Raw genomic sequence first — 12,948 nt, 5'->3', positions numbered from 1 at the left:
TGCCAGGGATGGATGGGGGAGAGGAAGAGAGAGGGGACTATATCAGCGTGACAGCCACACACCTGCTGGATAAGAAGGTTGCAGATCTCCTGCAGCAGCACCACGACGCGTGCAGGCTGGCTGTAGTGCTTGGAGGTGACCCAGATCAAGCACACCACGTGGAGCAGGGGGAGCAGGAGTGGCTGCACCTTGCTGAAGTCAGTCCTCTCTATGTCCTCCAAATGGCGCCGGAGGGGCATCAGGTGCAGGTGGATGTCCTGGGCTTCACTCAAAGCTGTGTGAAGCAGCAGAAGAGCTGGTGAGACCCACCTACACATGGTGCAAACCACCCATCAACCACAAAGTGTACTTAGACACCCAGGTGCTGAAGAAGGCCCAGGACCACTGCTCATCAACGGCAACAACCAACACAGAGGAACCCAGGTCTGGAACTGCTCAATGAGATGCAGGGAAACGAGTGCTGTAAATGTGTGCTGCCATCATTCCAAGCAGCCTGCAGGCCCAGGCTGAGAGGCCTTGCAGGGCTTGTCTTGGTCTGAGCTTTTTTTTAGCTGTAGCAGCCAGCTGCCAGCCAGGCAGGTGACCACAATCCCACTCGTCCTGGCTGTACAGCACAGCTGTACAGCAACAAGTTAAGCCAAAGCTTTCAGCCACACAGATATGAGTTGACTTTGTAAATCTGTGTAGTTTTACCTTTGAGAAAAATCCTACAGAGCATAAACATGAATGACACCGTATGATCGTGATGCAATTACATCAACAAGAAGCGACAGAAGTACCCAAATACATATGAAGATAACCCCAGAATCCACCATGAAGGAAGAAGAAACCCCCACTAGCAACACTGACCTCCCTGCACAGACCCAGGGACACAGACATCAGCACAAAGAGCACACCACCAATCTGAACTGTGTTGTAATGGGATTTAACAACTGCAGTCCGAATTATGCAGTTAGTATTGCTGTTACTGTACTAAAACCAAATATGTTTTTTATTTTGATTAGTCTATTAAAGAATTAATTAGTCTGACAATGAATTCTTGGTTCCTTATACAGTGGGTACTTCTCTAGCCTTAATGATCTGCACTGCCCATACACTGTGTGTACTGTAGGATGTCCTTAAAAGAAGGAACATTTCCACGTGAAGAATTAAAGAAGAGTGTTATTATCTGTCAGCATGAACACAGCTGGCAAAACCTGAATAATTTTCTCTTGCCACAGAGCAGCTGAGATGAAGATGAACATGGAGGGTCACTCACGGGGAGCTACAGGCAGTGGAGCAGCAGGGTGCTGCTGGTTTTCACTGCAGAGGGGAATTTGCAGTATTTCTTTTGGCTGAACTGAACTCCCCTAAGCAAAACTCACTCGCTATCTTCATGAAGCTGCATGTTAAATGTAGAACTTTGTTTCACTAACAGGAGAAAATAAATCTTTCATTGTAAGCATTTTCTTCTCACTGAAGAAAAAAATGATTTAATACCCTTGTAATGCTATAACAGGATGGAAAGGACTGCAATAACAGCAGGGTGGCAAAGTTTTGGCTACAGCAAATGAGAACAAGCCCAAGTGCAGCAGCTGTGGATGCAGAAATGAAGGAGAAAAGCTACTTACCTTTGGAAGGCCGCAGGTAGGCAGGGATCTCAAGCAAGAGATGGCCTTACCTCCACTGCCGACCCTTAAACGAGGTCTGCAAAGGGGTGACTTTGAAATCACCATGCCCACAGGGCTTCACTGTGAAGTGCAAAATGCTTCCACAGAGGTTGGGACTGCAGCAGCCAAAGCTTGGGAAATAAACTAAGGCCTGTGTGCTTTCTCTTGGCTGTGAGAACTGTCCTTATTGTACTGAAACTTCAGTCCTGCAGACCAACACCACAGGAGCTGATATCATAAAGTCTCAAGATACTCAAGATATACTTTGTTTCAGATCAGTCTGGATGAGTCCTGCTGGATTGCTGTGATCGCTTTAATACAGTAGAGTGAAATCCCAAATCCATTCACCCTGACCCTTGGGAATGGTCTGGCTCAACAGAACAGTGATCACACTTGTCCAAGCTTAGAAACAAAAGCACAAGCAGACCAACTTCTCGCCACGAAACAGGGCTAGCAATGTGGTTGCAGTCCCCATGGTCATAGTGGACTCCTAAGGACCAAGCCCACACATTAGGATTGAAACCAGTAAAACTAGGATATGAACAAAGGCCAGAGGTCATTCCATACAGATATACCAAAGCTGCACCATTACCTCACCTGCTTCAACATCCATGAGCATAGCTCTGAAGGCTGGTAAGTAGCTGCTCTCAACTCTCTCTAGCACCTCTATCATGTTCCTAACCTTCCTCGTCCTCAGCTGACTGTAAATGCACTCCAGGTCATCACACCTGCAACAACCAAGACACATTACAAGTTCACAAACTGAGCCAGCATCAGCTCAACTCATCAGTTCAACTGTGGTGCAGACAGGCTCTGTAGATCTTGCTGCAAGGAGCAGGGTCTCCTAGAGGCCAGAGAGAGACAGCAATGTCTCAAACCCCTTCCCATCTGCAAGCATCAGTTGCTGCATTGGGTATCCAGATCTGTCACATGCCTGTTGATGACACACGCTCCAAGAGTGGCTGAGAGGACTACGACATTCCAGCCACAAGAGGCTCAGCTATGAAAATCAGTTCTGAATTAAAAATGTTGACATGCCTGTTAAAGTTGGTAGACTTTTTAAAAATAAAAGATGGCTACTGAGAAGGCTGAAAACTTCATTAGCCTTCACTACCCATTTCAGTGGTAGTGACTGTACTAATGAACCTCTAGCACAGGGCACAGAAACTACCTCTACCTTGGAAGGCAAAGAACCAGATTTCTGTTTCTTAGGAAGTGGGACATCTCCTAGATCTCAAAAATAAGTTACTTGGGCTGAGAAGAGAAGATAGATCCAGAGAGGTGTCCATCAGCTCTTACTGCTGTGGCTGGCTCCTAGTGAACTGTGATAGTGAGAGCTCTTCCAAAACTCTTCCCTAAAGATGTGACACCAGGGCTATGGCTAAGTCAAAACACAACCAGCTGCCCTGTGACCTCGAGGCACTGAGCAGACCAGGATTATTTTGTGTGTGGAAGCAGTTCTCACTGCCTCAAGTCCTTACATAAATCCAAGGCAGCCCACTCTTTGCAACTGGTCAGGCAGCTCTGCTAGATGCACCTACAAGGCTCCTTCCACCCCAGCCAGCACCAGGGCCCACCATGCTCCAGCCAGGCTGCCCGGGTACCTGTTCTTCCAGAACTCCAATTCCACCTTGGGTCTGGGATTACTGCCTTGCAGGAGAGGCTCTGAGGACTCTTTCTTCAGTGCTCTCTGGATCTGGTAGCTCCAGTCTATGATAGCTGACTCCGTGGCATGCACAAGAGATTTATCAATCTGCTCCAGGCTGCAAAATAACAGACTGATGGTTAACTTTGCTTTCTGCTTGTTTATGTTTATTATTCAGCTGCACCTGCTTCAAACGATCACACGAGCAGCTAGATTTTATAGATTAAGGTCCAGCTTTATGTTTCAAAATCAGAAAACCATCAAGAAGGAAGATCTTGCTGTTACTTCAATACCTAAATTACAATCTGGAGAAAATCAGTTAAATTCAACAGCAATCCAGGCAACAATACACTTTTATGAGCAAGGTTCATAGAAGGAATGATGGAAGAGCTAGTTTCCACATAGCCATCCCCAAACCATCAGATCCATTTGGGCTCAGTGTTCAGTCTGGAGAGCCACACTTGCAGCAAGATGCTCTCACCCACTGTCACTAACTCACTTAATATGGAAAGAAACCACATAGGTGGACAGGTGTGTTCAGGACAGGTCACCTCCCTGCCTGGGAAGCAGTACTGTCTCTGCAATCCCACCCACACCAAGTCCAGTCCAAGGAGCGATCGGTCCCATCGCACTCACTAACACACCTCTTGAGGACCCACAGGGTGCAAATGCAGCTTAGGCACGGGGATGACACAATGTGCAAAGGTATCTGCCACCACATGCTGCCCAGACTTTGTCCTGGGCCAGCCTTGCAGCACTGCGGAATTCAAATCCCTTTAATTTCCAGTTTTGGGCTGGCTACTCAGGAGACCGGGGTAGAAGTTCCTCACAGCTGCAGTGTGGGTACCCTGCCTGACATAACACTAGCACTCGGATGGGGATTCTTCAGTTGCTGAAGCTATTGCAGGGGCTCAGCCTCCCCAGGCTGTGCTAACCAGACTGAGATGCTGGGCTGGTTTTCCTGGGGGTCATCCCTCAGGGACTGAAAGCGAACTTCAGAATCACAACAGCCACCAGGGAGGTCTAACCATGAATCGAGACGACAGAAATTATCACAGTGCTCACCCATGTCTCACAGAGAAACAAGGAAACGCAGTGGGTGTCCAGAAAGCCACCCCACTTCTGCAAGAGGACATAGGCAACAGTTTTCAAATCTCTCTGTGGGACCACAAACAGCTCAGAAACTTGAAGGAAGTTGTAGCCATTTTTTCAGGTACCTTTCCATAATAAATCCAGTTTTGAAGGGAGGCAGAATAACCCTGACCAAGCAGTCAGCATGAACCAAGAACAGCTGGGTAACACAACTTCTGAGCAGTGCAGCTGAGGGAATGAACTGGCAAACTGAAGCCAGAAAAATTTTGGCAGGAGGACCTCGGCTTCCCATTCAGAGGTAATGGGAAAGCAGCAGAGGTTTTGCTCACTGTTTGTTTTCTCCATGAAGTTTGTCGCTTTGCTGTGTGCTCACAACTTCTTGTCACTTTCTAAGCTGTTCCTGCCTGCTTATAGTGCTGCACGCTCCCCAGAGACAGAGTTTGTAAGATAGAGAACAGTAGAGCAAAATACACTCATCTGGGCAGGCTGGATAAGTAGTAGCCAATGGTGAGCAGAAAGAGCCACTGTGATTGGTGAGGTCTCCCCAGAACACAGCATGCAGCATCAGCAGAACATAACCAGAGGACAGCATGCAGTGATACTCACAATTTCTCATGTTCCAAATCAATGTTCTCTATTCCCTCCGAGCCTGCTGGAAGAGGCAGCAAGGTCTTGCCTTTCACTTGGCCAACCACCACGAAGACAGCACTTTTCAAGCTGTGGACATGACGTATGATGTCCTGTGACACCACCCGTGGCCAGCCCTGATGGTTCTTCCTGTTTGTCAGGATGGGCACGATCACCTGCAGAATGAATTGCAAAAAAGCAATGGAGAAAAAAGTGCTGCAGGAAACTGACAGGCCACCAGGCTCCGAGCTCCGTGCTCAACCAAGCCTGGAGACCTGAACTCACTGCTGGCCCAAGCAGCTCCGTGCCTGTGTGAAAAAAAGGCAGGGCAGGAGGAAAGGACCTCTCCACAAACCTGCTTTGCTGGTGATCCAAAATGTTGCCAGGGATGAAACCTGTCTATGAAACCTGCTGCTCTGGCTCAGACCAGGGCTGTGGTGACAACTTTCAGCCCTCTCCACATCACATCTCTCGTGCATCACTGAGCATCACGAGGCACAAAAGGAATAAGAAAATGCTGAGGTTCAAAGCTCACCACTGTCAACTGTCCTGAGGGCTCTCCCTTCACCAGGAGGGCAGACGACAGTCAAGCTGGATGGGAAGGTGTTCAGTAGCACTCACTTGGCTGTTTTGTTGTGTGCAAGCTGAAAAATCAGACATCTCTGCAATGTTCTCATGGAAGGAGGTCAGTCGCATGTGATGACGGCAAACCCTTACACTACACCTCCCCCAAATCCAAGAGCTAAAAAGGGTAGAAAAAAGCAGACAAAGCAGGCAGCCCGGTCCTGCTGCTGCTCCAGCTGCCCCAGCCTCCAAACCTGCACCTGGAGGCAGGTTCTGTTCCCCTGCACACAGCTCTGGTGCTCACTGCCAGCAGGCAGGGCAGAGGCACTGCTCTCAGGTGACTTCCAAGGGCAGCAGGGCTGGGCTGAACCCCCTTAGTTCAGAGGAAAGCTATCCTGGAACCTTTTGGGGTCCCCCCATTGGTGAGGGTCACTGTGTCTTCTTCCCAACAGCATTGGAGCTCTTCAGTTTTTCATTTATTTTCCAAGCGGCAGCCCTGTAAATCTGACTCCTGCTATTCCTGCACAGCCTCAGGTTGGTACCACCTGGCAGCAGAGCCCCCCTGGGCTGCCTGGGCTTGCCAGGGCTGCCTCTGCCTTGTCTTAGCTGGCTCCAGGCTGTGGCAGCAGACTGACAAAGCGGGGTTGTCCCTGGTGACCAATGTCACCCCGTTGTGCTGCTGGGTGCAGCTATGGCTGAAGCCAATGAAAGTAGGGTGGGCTGCAATAAGAAAAGGTATAAAAACAACTGCAAGTGGGCCCAAATCTGAACAGAAAAAAACACGTCAGCGCTGTGCCTGGGAAATCAGAGTGCCAGTGACTGCAGCCACTGCTGACACACTGCTGGTCTGGGGAACAGCAGCATCAGCTACTGCAGAGTGCCCAACTCCTGGCTCACTTCCAGTAGTTCCATCTATTACCATTGATACCTTGCCCTATTAAATCCTGCGGGCTGCTAGTGCTAGTCACCTGTTTCCTTGTTAGAGCATCAAAACCTGCACGCAGAACAACCCCCAGCTCCACACAGCAGAGAAGGCACGTTCTCTTCAGCTCTAATGAGAGTTTGTGTGGGACAGGAAGAAAAGACATCCCCAGCCATGCTGTGCTTCCTCACTGTTCAGCACAGGCTGTTTCTCCAACCAGACCAAGCCTTCTAAGGCTGACCTAGAAGTGCTGACAGAAGGCCCTCTGCAACATGCTCTGCAGCAGCCAGAGCCATGCGTGCCCTCAGCCTCAGGAAACTGAAGGTCCTTCTCAATCCTCCACCCCTTTCCCCACCCTGTATCACCATCCTGTTTTCTTTGAAGTTAAGTCTGAGCAAAAAGTGGGACCAAACCCAGGCACGATCTGCTCCCTGTGGAAACACCGCATCCATCTGCAGAGGCTGCAGGGAGAAAAGCCCGAAGTTTGCCCCTGAGCAGCTGGAGGCAGCCAGAAAACAGATCTAACAGCGCTGAATGGAGTGTTCCTACCCCAAAACCTCCCCATAACAGATGGTGTTTACAACACATATCATGCACTACCTGCTGTCATCTACAAACAAAATCCTGATACAAAAACTGCTGTCTGTGCAGACTTAGCACAGCCACAGAGCTCAAGCCAGAACAAAAGCTCCTATGTAAGTAATGCATTGCCAGCCATGCTGAGCCCACAGCCTGGCAGCCTGCTCCTGGGAACCCAGTCTGGTGGTCAGCATCCTACAGAACTCCTCAGCGTGGATTCAATGACCTGGAACATTAAACTGATGCTCAGACTGCACTGGAGCAAGGTGGAGCGCCTGAGCACCTGCAATACATTGATGACGTTATCGTGTGGGGCAACACAGCAGAAGTTTTTGAGAAAGGAGAGAAAATAATCCAAATCCTTCTGCTAGGAAATCCAGTTCCCAGGACTGCGACATCATCATATCCCAGTGGAAGCAACCAACAAAATCACTGCTGTGCCAACCAGCAAGAAGGAAACACGAGCTTTCTTAGGTGCTGTGGGTTTCTGGAGAACGCACATCCCAGATTACAGTCTCACCGTAAGGCCTCTCCATCGAGTGACAAGGAAGGCTTTATAAGGAGCCCTGAAGAACAAAAAGCTTTTGAACAAATGAAACAAATGAGCAGTAGAAGCAACCCAGGCAGGGCACAACAGAAGAGCTTCCTCCGCACCAGCTGGGGAGCAGGGCCCCACCTGGAGCCTTTGACAAAGGAACCAGGGGAGACCTGAGGTTGACCCATTGGGTTTTAGAGTTAAGGATTGTACAGTCAATAAGTGTACAGAGAGTTTTATGGACATGCCCAGACCCTGCGCCTTTTGGGGATTTATAGCCCATCCCCTCTGTTGCAAATAGGCAGTCAATGAATCCGCTGCCTGTCCTACCGCCTCCAGTGAGTCGGGTGTCAGCAGGAGATCATCAGTATAATGATATAAGTTAACACCATTGGGTGTTACACAGCCAGGTTGGTACCACCTGGCAGCAGAGCCCCCCAGGTCACGCAATGTTGGGTATGGCTGCATGAATAGACGGCGGGACCTTATTTAATTCCCTGTAATCCACCATCACTCTCCACGTGCCATCCGACTTTCACACTGGCCATATGGGGGAATTACATGGGCTGTGGGCAGGTCTTGTAATGCCCACTTTTTCTAATTCCTGCACCGTTTTTGATATTTCATCCTGCCCACCTGGGAGTCCATACTGTCTCACATCAGTAATCCGGCACGGTTTCGGCAGGCAAATTGGCCCATGTTTCACATGGCCTCTTAATATTACCTGCACCGCCCGGATACGGGTACATCTCTGTCTGAGTCTGAACTCTCCCACGGTTGTCTGGAGAGCCAGACCCCATAGAATATCGATGCCCAAGATGTATTCCTGGACTGGGGCAATAGATACATTATACTCCCGGGTGGGAGACGCCCAACCCTCGGTTTCAAGCATGTTTGGGTGACAGGAATAGTCTGTCCCCTAAACCACCAATCATCACTCTAATAGTCTGTCCCCTAAACCACCAATCATCACTCTGTCTCCATCAAATTTAGGCAGATCTCCGTAGATAATTGATATTTTTGCTCCTGTATCAACAAGTGCCATAACACTCTCTGGACCTTTTTCCAGGACCAGAAACTCTACATAGGGCCTCCGGTCCCTTCTGGAGGCCCTAGGAGGACTGACATCCCTCGTCACGCCATGAACTGAGCCAAAGCCAAGTCTTTTGTTTCAGGTGGCATTGTGGCTTCTTTTTCCTATTGGGAGCAATGAAATCCTTTAGGTTCCACGTCATCATTGGTACTCTTTCTATAACTCTTACCCTTGGTTTCTTAGGATAATTTTGGAATTACTGATTATCCTTCAGCGTCTCCACAGCTGAAGCAGGATGTGATTGGGCTGGTAGTCAATTTTCGCAAATTGGACCCCAGCCCAAATAATGCTGTTAAACATTCGTTTTTGTGAGACCCTTAGGGCCCCGACTGAGGATTCCGTACAGGTGGCCTCTTGGTTTTAACTGCTGGAAGCACCTCTGCTGCTTCTACTACTCGAATATTGTGCCCCGTGCGCAGACGCTCTGTCTCCCCCAGATCAGCTACTGACTGGGCAGCCTGTTGAATCACAGCCTCCGAGGCCACCAGGGGGTTTAATATGGAAATTAAGGTCCCATATAGGCGGGAAGGGGCTGCTTTAAGATGAAATCTTGCATACCTGCTGAAAACTTTACCATATCTGGGCTTTTGAACGAGTCTTCATATATCACTTCTCTCATGTCCAGCTCCCAGCTCACGAATATAATTTTGAAGGTCCTCCATGGAGGACCATAATCTTGTGTTTAATGGAAAATCTGATTTGTTCGGCCAAACCATGCAGCATGCTGCCATTAACCACTCTATTATCAAATGGTTCTCATTGGCATACTGAGCAGCAGCGTACAGTCTCTGCCTGAGGGCAGGGTGCACTGCCACAGAGACCAATTTTGATACTTCTGGGCCATTAAGCACGACACCTTCAATCCCTGAATCCCACAGTCTAAGTAACCATGTTGCTACACTCTTTCGGCCCCTGCCAAAATCGCTGCACCACATCCATTGGTTCTGTTGGTATGGCCTTGCCATTACGTGTAAACGCGTTTGGGCACGGGGCCGTTGGTCAGGGGGCACCCCTGCCAGTCTGCCTTGTACTTACTTTGTCTTTTGGGTTATAGTAGGATGGGGTTCCAAGGAATCCATCATAAGTGGAACCTCTAGATCTGATTTAGAGTTTCAACCAGGCCTGTTGTTTCAGAGGTGTGGTTATTACCTACTGAAACATTGCGGACCTGACCTATCAGGGAATGTAAAGTTGGTCTTTTCCCTGTTAATACATTAAGTTCCTGTTCCAATTTTTCAGTGCAATCTTTTAATAGCCGATTTTCACTTTCTAAGGTGTAAGCTCTTATCTCAGCTTGATTTAAGGCATTTAACAGTGGCCATGCCACTGCAGAGGCAGCTAACTGCTTTTCTTTTGTAGTTAGGATGTCTCTGTCTAATCCTTGAAAGAATTCCATCAGGCAGAATGGGGAAATATTCCCTAGAATATGCAGGGGACCCCATTTCTCAACTATGGTTGCTAATTGGTAATAAGGAGAATCCATAAACCCTGGGATCTCCCCGGAGATCGTTTTACCTAATGAGGTGATGTTCTCCCCATAAACCCATTTATAGATTTTCCACAGAAAAGACATTATATCAATTTTAGTCTATTTTAGGCTGCCTGGCTCACCACATGTACATAAGGGTACAAAGTTCAGGTTAAGTAGGATTATCACGATGGAAAGATAATAAGTGAAAAATGCTTACTGATGCTGTAGGCTCACAGCATTCTCCACAAGAAGCGATTTCCAGGAAGAGATCCTTCCTCTCTGGCAGTCAGCTCTTAAATGGGATCTAGGAGAGGTGCAGCCAGGCTCCACCCCTTCCAGCAGCACAGCTGAATTGCCTTCACCTGTGCTCCCATGGCTGACTCCTTGCTTGCTTCAGGTGGTCAGTCAGAGGTTCAGGCTACGATTTAGCAGTTAGAAGGATACAGAGGACCTGAAGAGTGCTACACTCCAATGTACGAGAGGGTTTGGGCCGCTTCCAAAGTGGTTGGTACTGCAGCACAGCTCCTTCTGGCACCCTGACTAAAGCCACTGATGCCAAGTGGATTTTGTTGATTACACAACAGTCTCAAATGGGAAACCCCTGTTGTCCAGGACTTTTGGAACTGACACAGCCTGGCCTGAAGGTAGAAATTTTGGAACAGCACCAGGGGCGAAGATTGCTTTTGCTCAGAGACCTGGGTTCACTTGGTGGGTAACATGAGGAAATGGGGACATTCAGTGTGGATCTCAAAGGGGACCTGATGTTGGGAGAGAAGAGTCAGCAGTTTTATGTATACATGTGCATATGTATATAATGCTAATTATTGTTTATTATTTGCATGTTTTTCTATACGTGTGTTGCACAATTCTGGCATAATGTAATGATATGGAATAGAGGGTGGATACCTGTCAGGGCTTTCCATATGCATCCCATATCATGTCATCATGCAATGAAGTGACAGAACTGAGAGAGCTGCTGAGGGAGAACTACAGACCCCAGAGTGCTCCAGACCTTCCCATGTGGTTTTGGGGAGGGAGATATGAAGTGATGCAGTGATGTGAGGACATTCTCTTTTGCTCCACTCCGCCGAACCTGCAGCACACAGTTAGGAGATGCTCCCTTTCCCATTTGTTTGATTTATTACTCAATTCCTTTTATATTGTACTACCTCCCATTCCTTTACCGCTTATAGTAGTTTATTACAATGGAACAGCAACTCCTCCTCCTCACTCCTCCTGCAGAGGGGGGTGGGGGAAGGAGCTGAGCCCTGCTGGGTGACAGAACAAAACAAAACAAAATCCAGCACAGGACAGCACCCAGCGTGCAGTGCTGCTGGAGCCGGGGGCAGAAGAACCCGGGGGTCTGTAATTGTGGATCGGGACGTGACCGATAGCTGGAGGAACGGGGCTGGGAGGTCCAAATGAAGCCTGCACAGCCCAGTGAAGAGCAACTTTTTATGCAGTCTGACAGCGATAGGACAAGGAGAAATGGTTTTAAACTACAACAAGAGAGCTGTAGGTTAGATGTGAGGATGAAGCGCTTTTACCCAGAGGCTGAGAGGCGCTGGCACGCGGCTGTCGAAGCGTGGGTGCCAGAGGCCACGGCCGCGCTCCGCGCATCCTCGGCCGGCTGCCGAGGAATCGTCGGATCCCCGCCGCCCAACCGCGCACTGGCGCTGAGCCGACCCCGCTCTCCCGCCTTACCTCCTCCACCAGGGCGGCGAAATGCTGCAGGGCGTCAGCGGGCAGATCCCCGCACAGCGGCTCGCCGGGCCCGGGCGGCCGCAGGAAGAAGAGCGCCTTGGGACGGGCGGCGGCGGCCGGCGGAGGCGGAGGTCCGAGGGCCAGGCGTCCCGCGGGGCCGCGCCAGGCCAACAGCGCCCGCCCCGCCGCCCCGGCCGCGAACGCCCACAGCTCCGCCGCCGCTTCGCCGCCGCCCGCCCCGCTCCCCGCCGGCAGCCGCAGGCCCCGAGCCGCGCGGCGCAGCAGCCGCTGGACGCGGGGATCCGGAGCCTCGTCAGCGGGCAGCTCCGCGCCCTCCATGCGGCGACTGTTTGCGGGGAGGAGCCGCGGTTGCCCGGGGGACGAGTCGGGCAATGCCCGCCGATCGCCCCGCCCGCCGGTTTTCCATTTCGGCCCGGGGCAGCTGGAGCTCGCTGCCTCCATCGCTCTGCGTTTGCTGCCTATGAATACCTTAGTGAGAGCGATTCCCTGTTTCCTCATTTCTGGCACATGTATAAGAGATCCGTCTTTACTTCTACGAGAAGCAGCACGCGGATCCGTGGCAGCCCAGCAATAAGCCCCCAGCCCTCTATGTGCCCACATTGACACCTGTGCAGCAATAGGGCCCTGCTAAGCCCGCACAGCCTGCTGCTCTGCTCCAGCTGTGCCAAGCTTCTCCTTTAGACAAGTGTAACACAGCACAGCTAACCTGCTAAGATGTTTTGCTGCCCCTTTGTCTTCAATCTTCCATCCCCTTAAAATAAAGCCATCTTTACTATGTATTGCTACCACCTGTCGAGCCTGCGGGGGCCCAGCAGTAGCTTTCTGAGAAGGAATTCTTTCACAGAAATAGCCAGGAATCATAGAAGCACAGAGCAGCCTGGGTTGCAAAGGAGCACAGTGCTCATCCAGTTTCAACCCCCTGTGGCTGCCCAGAGCCACATCCAGCCTGGCCTTGAATGCCTTCAGGGATGGGGCGTCCACAGCCTCCTTGGGCAACCTGTTCCCAATGCCACCCCCATCCCTCCCCCCTCAAACCCACACATGAT

General features: G+C 50.2%; 1 protein-coding gene across 3 annotated transcripts in view; it reads right to left on the bottom strand.

The window, feature by feature from the left end:
• The window catches only part of DNAH9 (dynein axonemal heavy chain 9), a 184,053-nt gene extending 171,789 nt beyond the window's left edge, over positions 1-12,264 (bottom strand). For all 3 annotated transcript variants that reach the window (XM_085240268.1, XM_085240269.1, XM_085240270.1), the window contains exons 1-5: positions 11,882-12,264; positions 4,993-5,189; positions 3,254-3,412; positions 2,247-2,377; positions 63-274 (exon numbers count right to left, since the gene is read on the bottom strand). In XM_085240268.1, the coding sequence (XP_085096394.1) occupies positions 63-274; positions 2,247-2,377; positions 3,254-3,412; positions 4,993-5,189; positions 11,882-12,220 (1,038 nt within the window). In that variant the 5' untranslated portion in view covers positions 12,221-12,264. The remainder of the gene's footprint in view (positions 1-62; positions 275-2,246; positions 2,378-3,253; positions 3,413-4,992; positions 5,190-11,881) is intronic.
• Positions 12,265-12,948: the final 684 nt, after the last annotated feature.

The sequence above is a fragment of the Meleagris gallopavo genome, chromosome 20, assembly GCF_905368555.1.
Source record: "Meleagris gallopavo chromosome 20, MGAL_WU_HG_1.1, whole genome shotgun sequence".
Classification (NCBI taxonomy): Eukaryota; Metazoa; Chordata; class Aves; order Galliformes; family Phasianidae; genus Meleagris; species Meleagris gallopavo.
The sequence above is the reverse complement of the archived record's forward strand: the minus strand, read 5'-3'. Positions and strand labels throughout refer to the sequence as shown.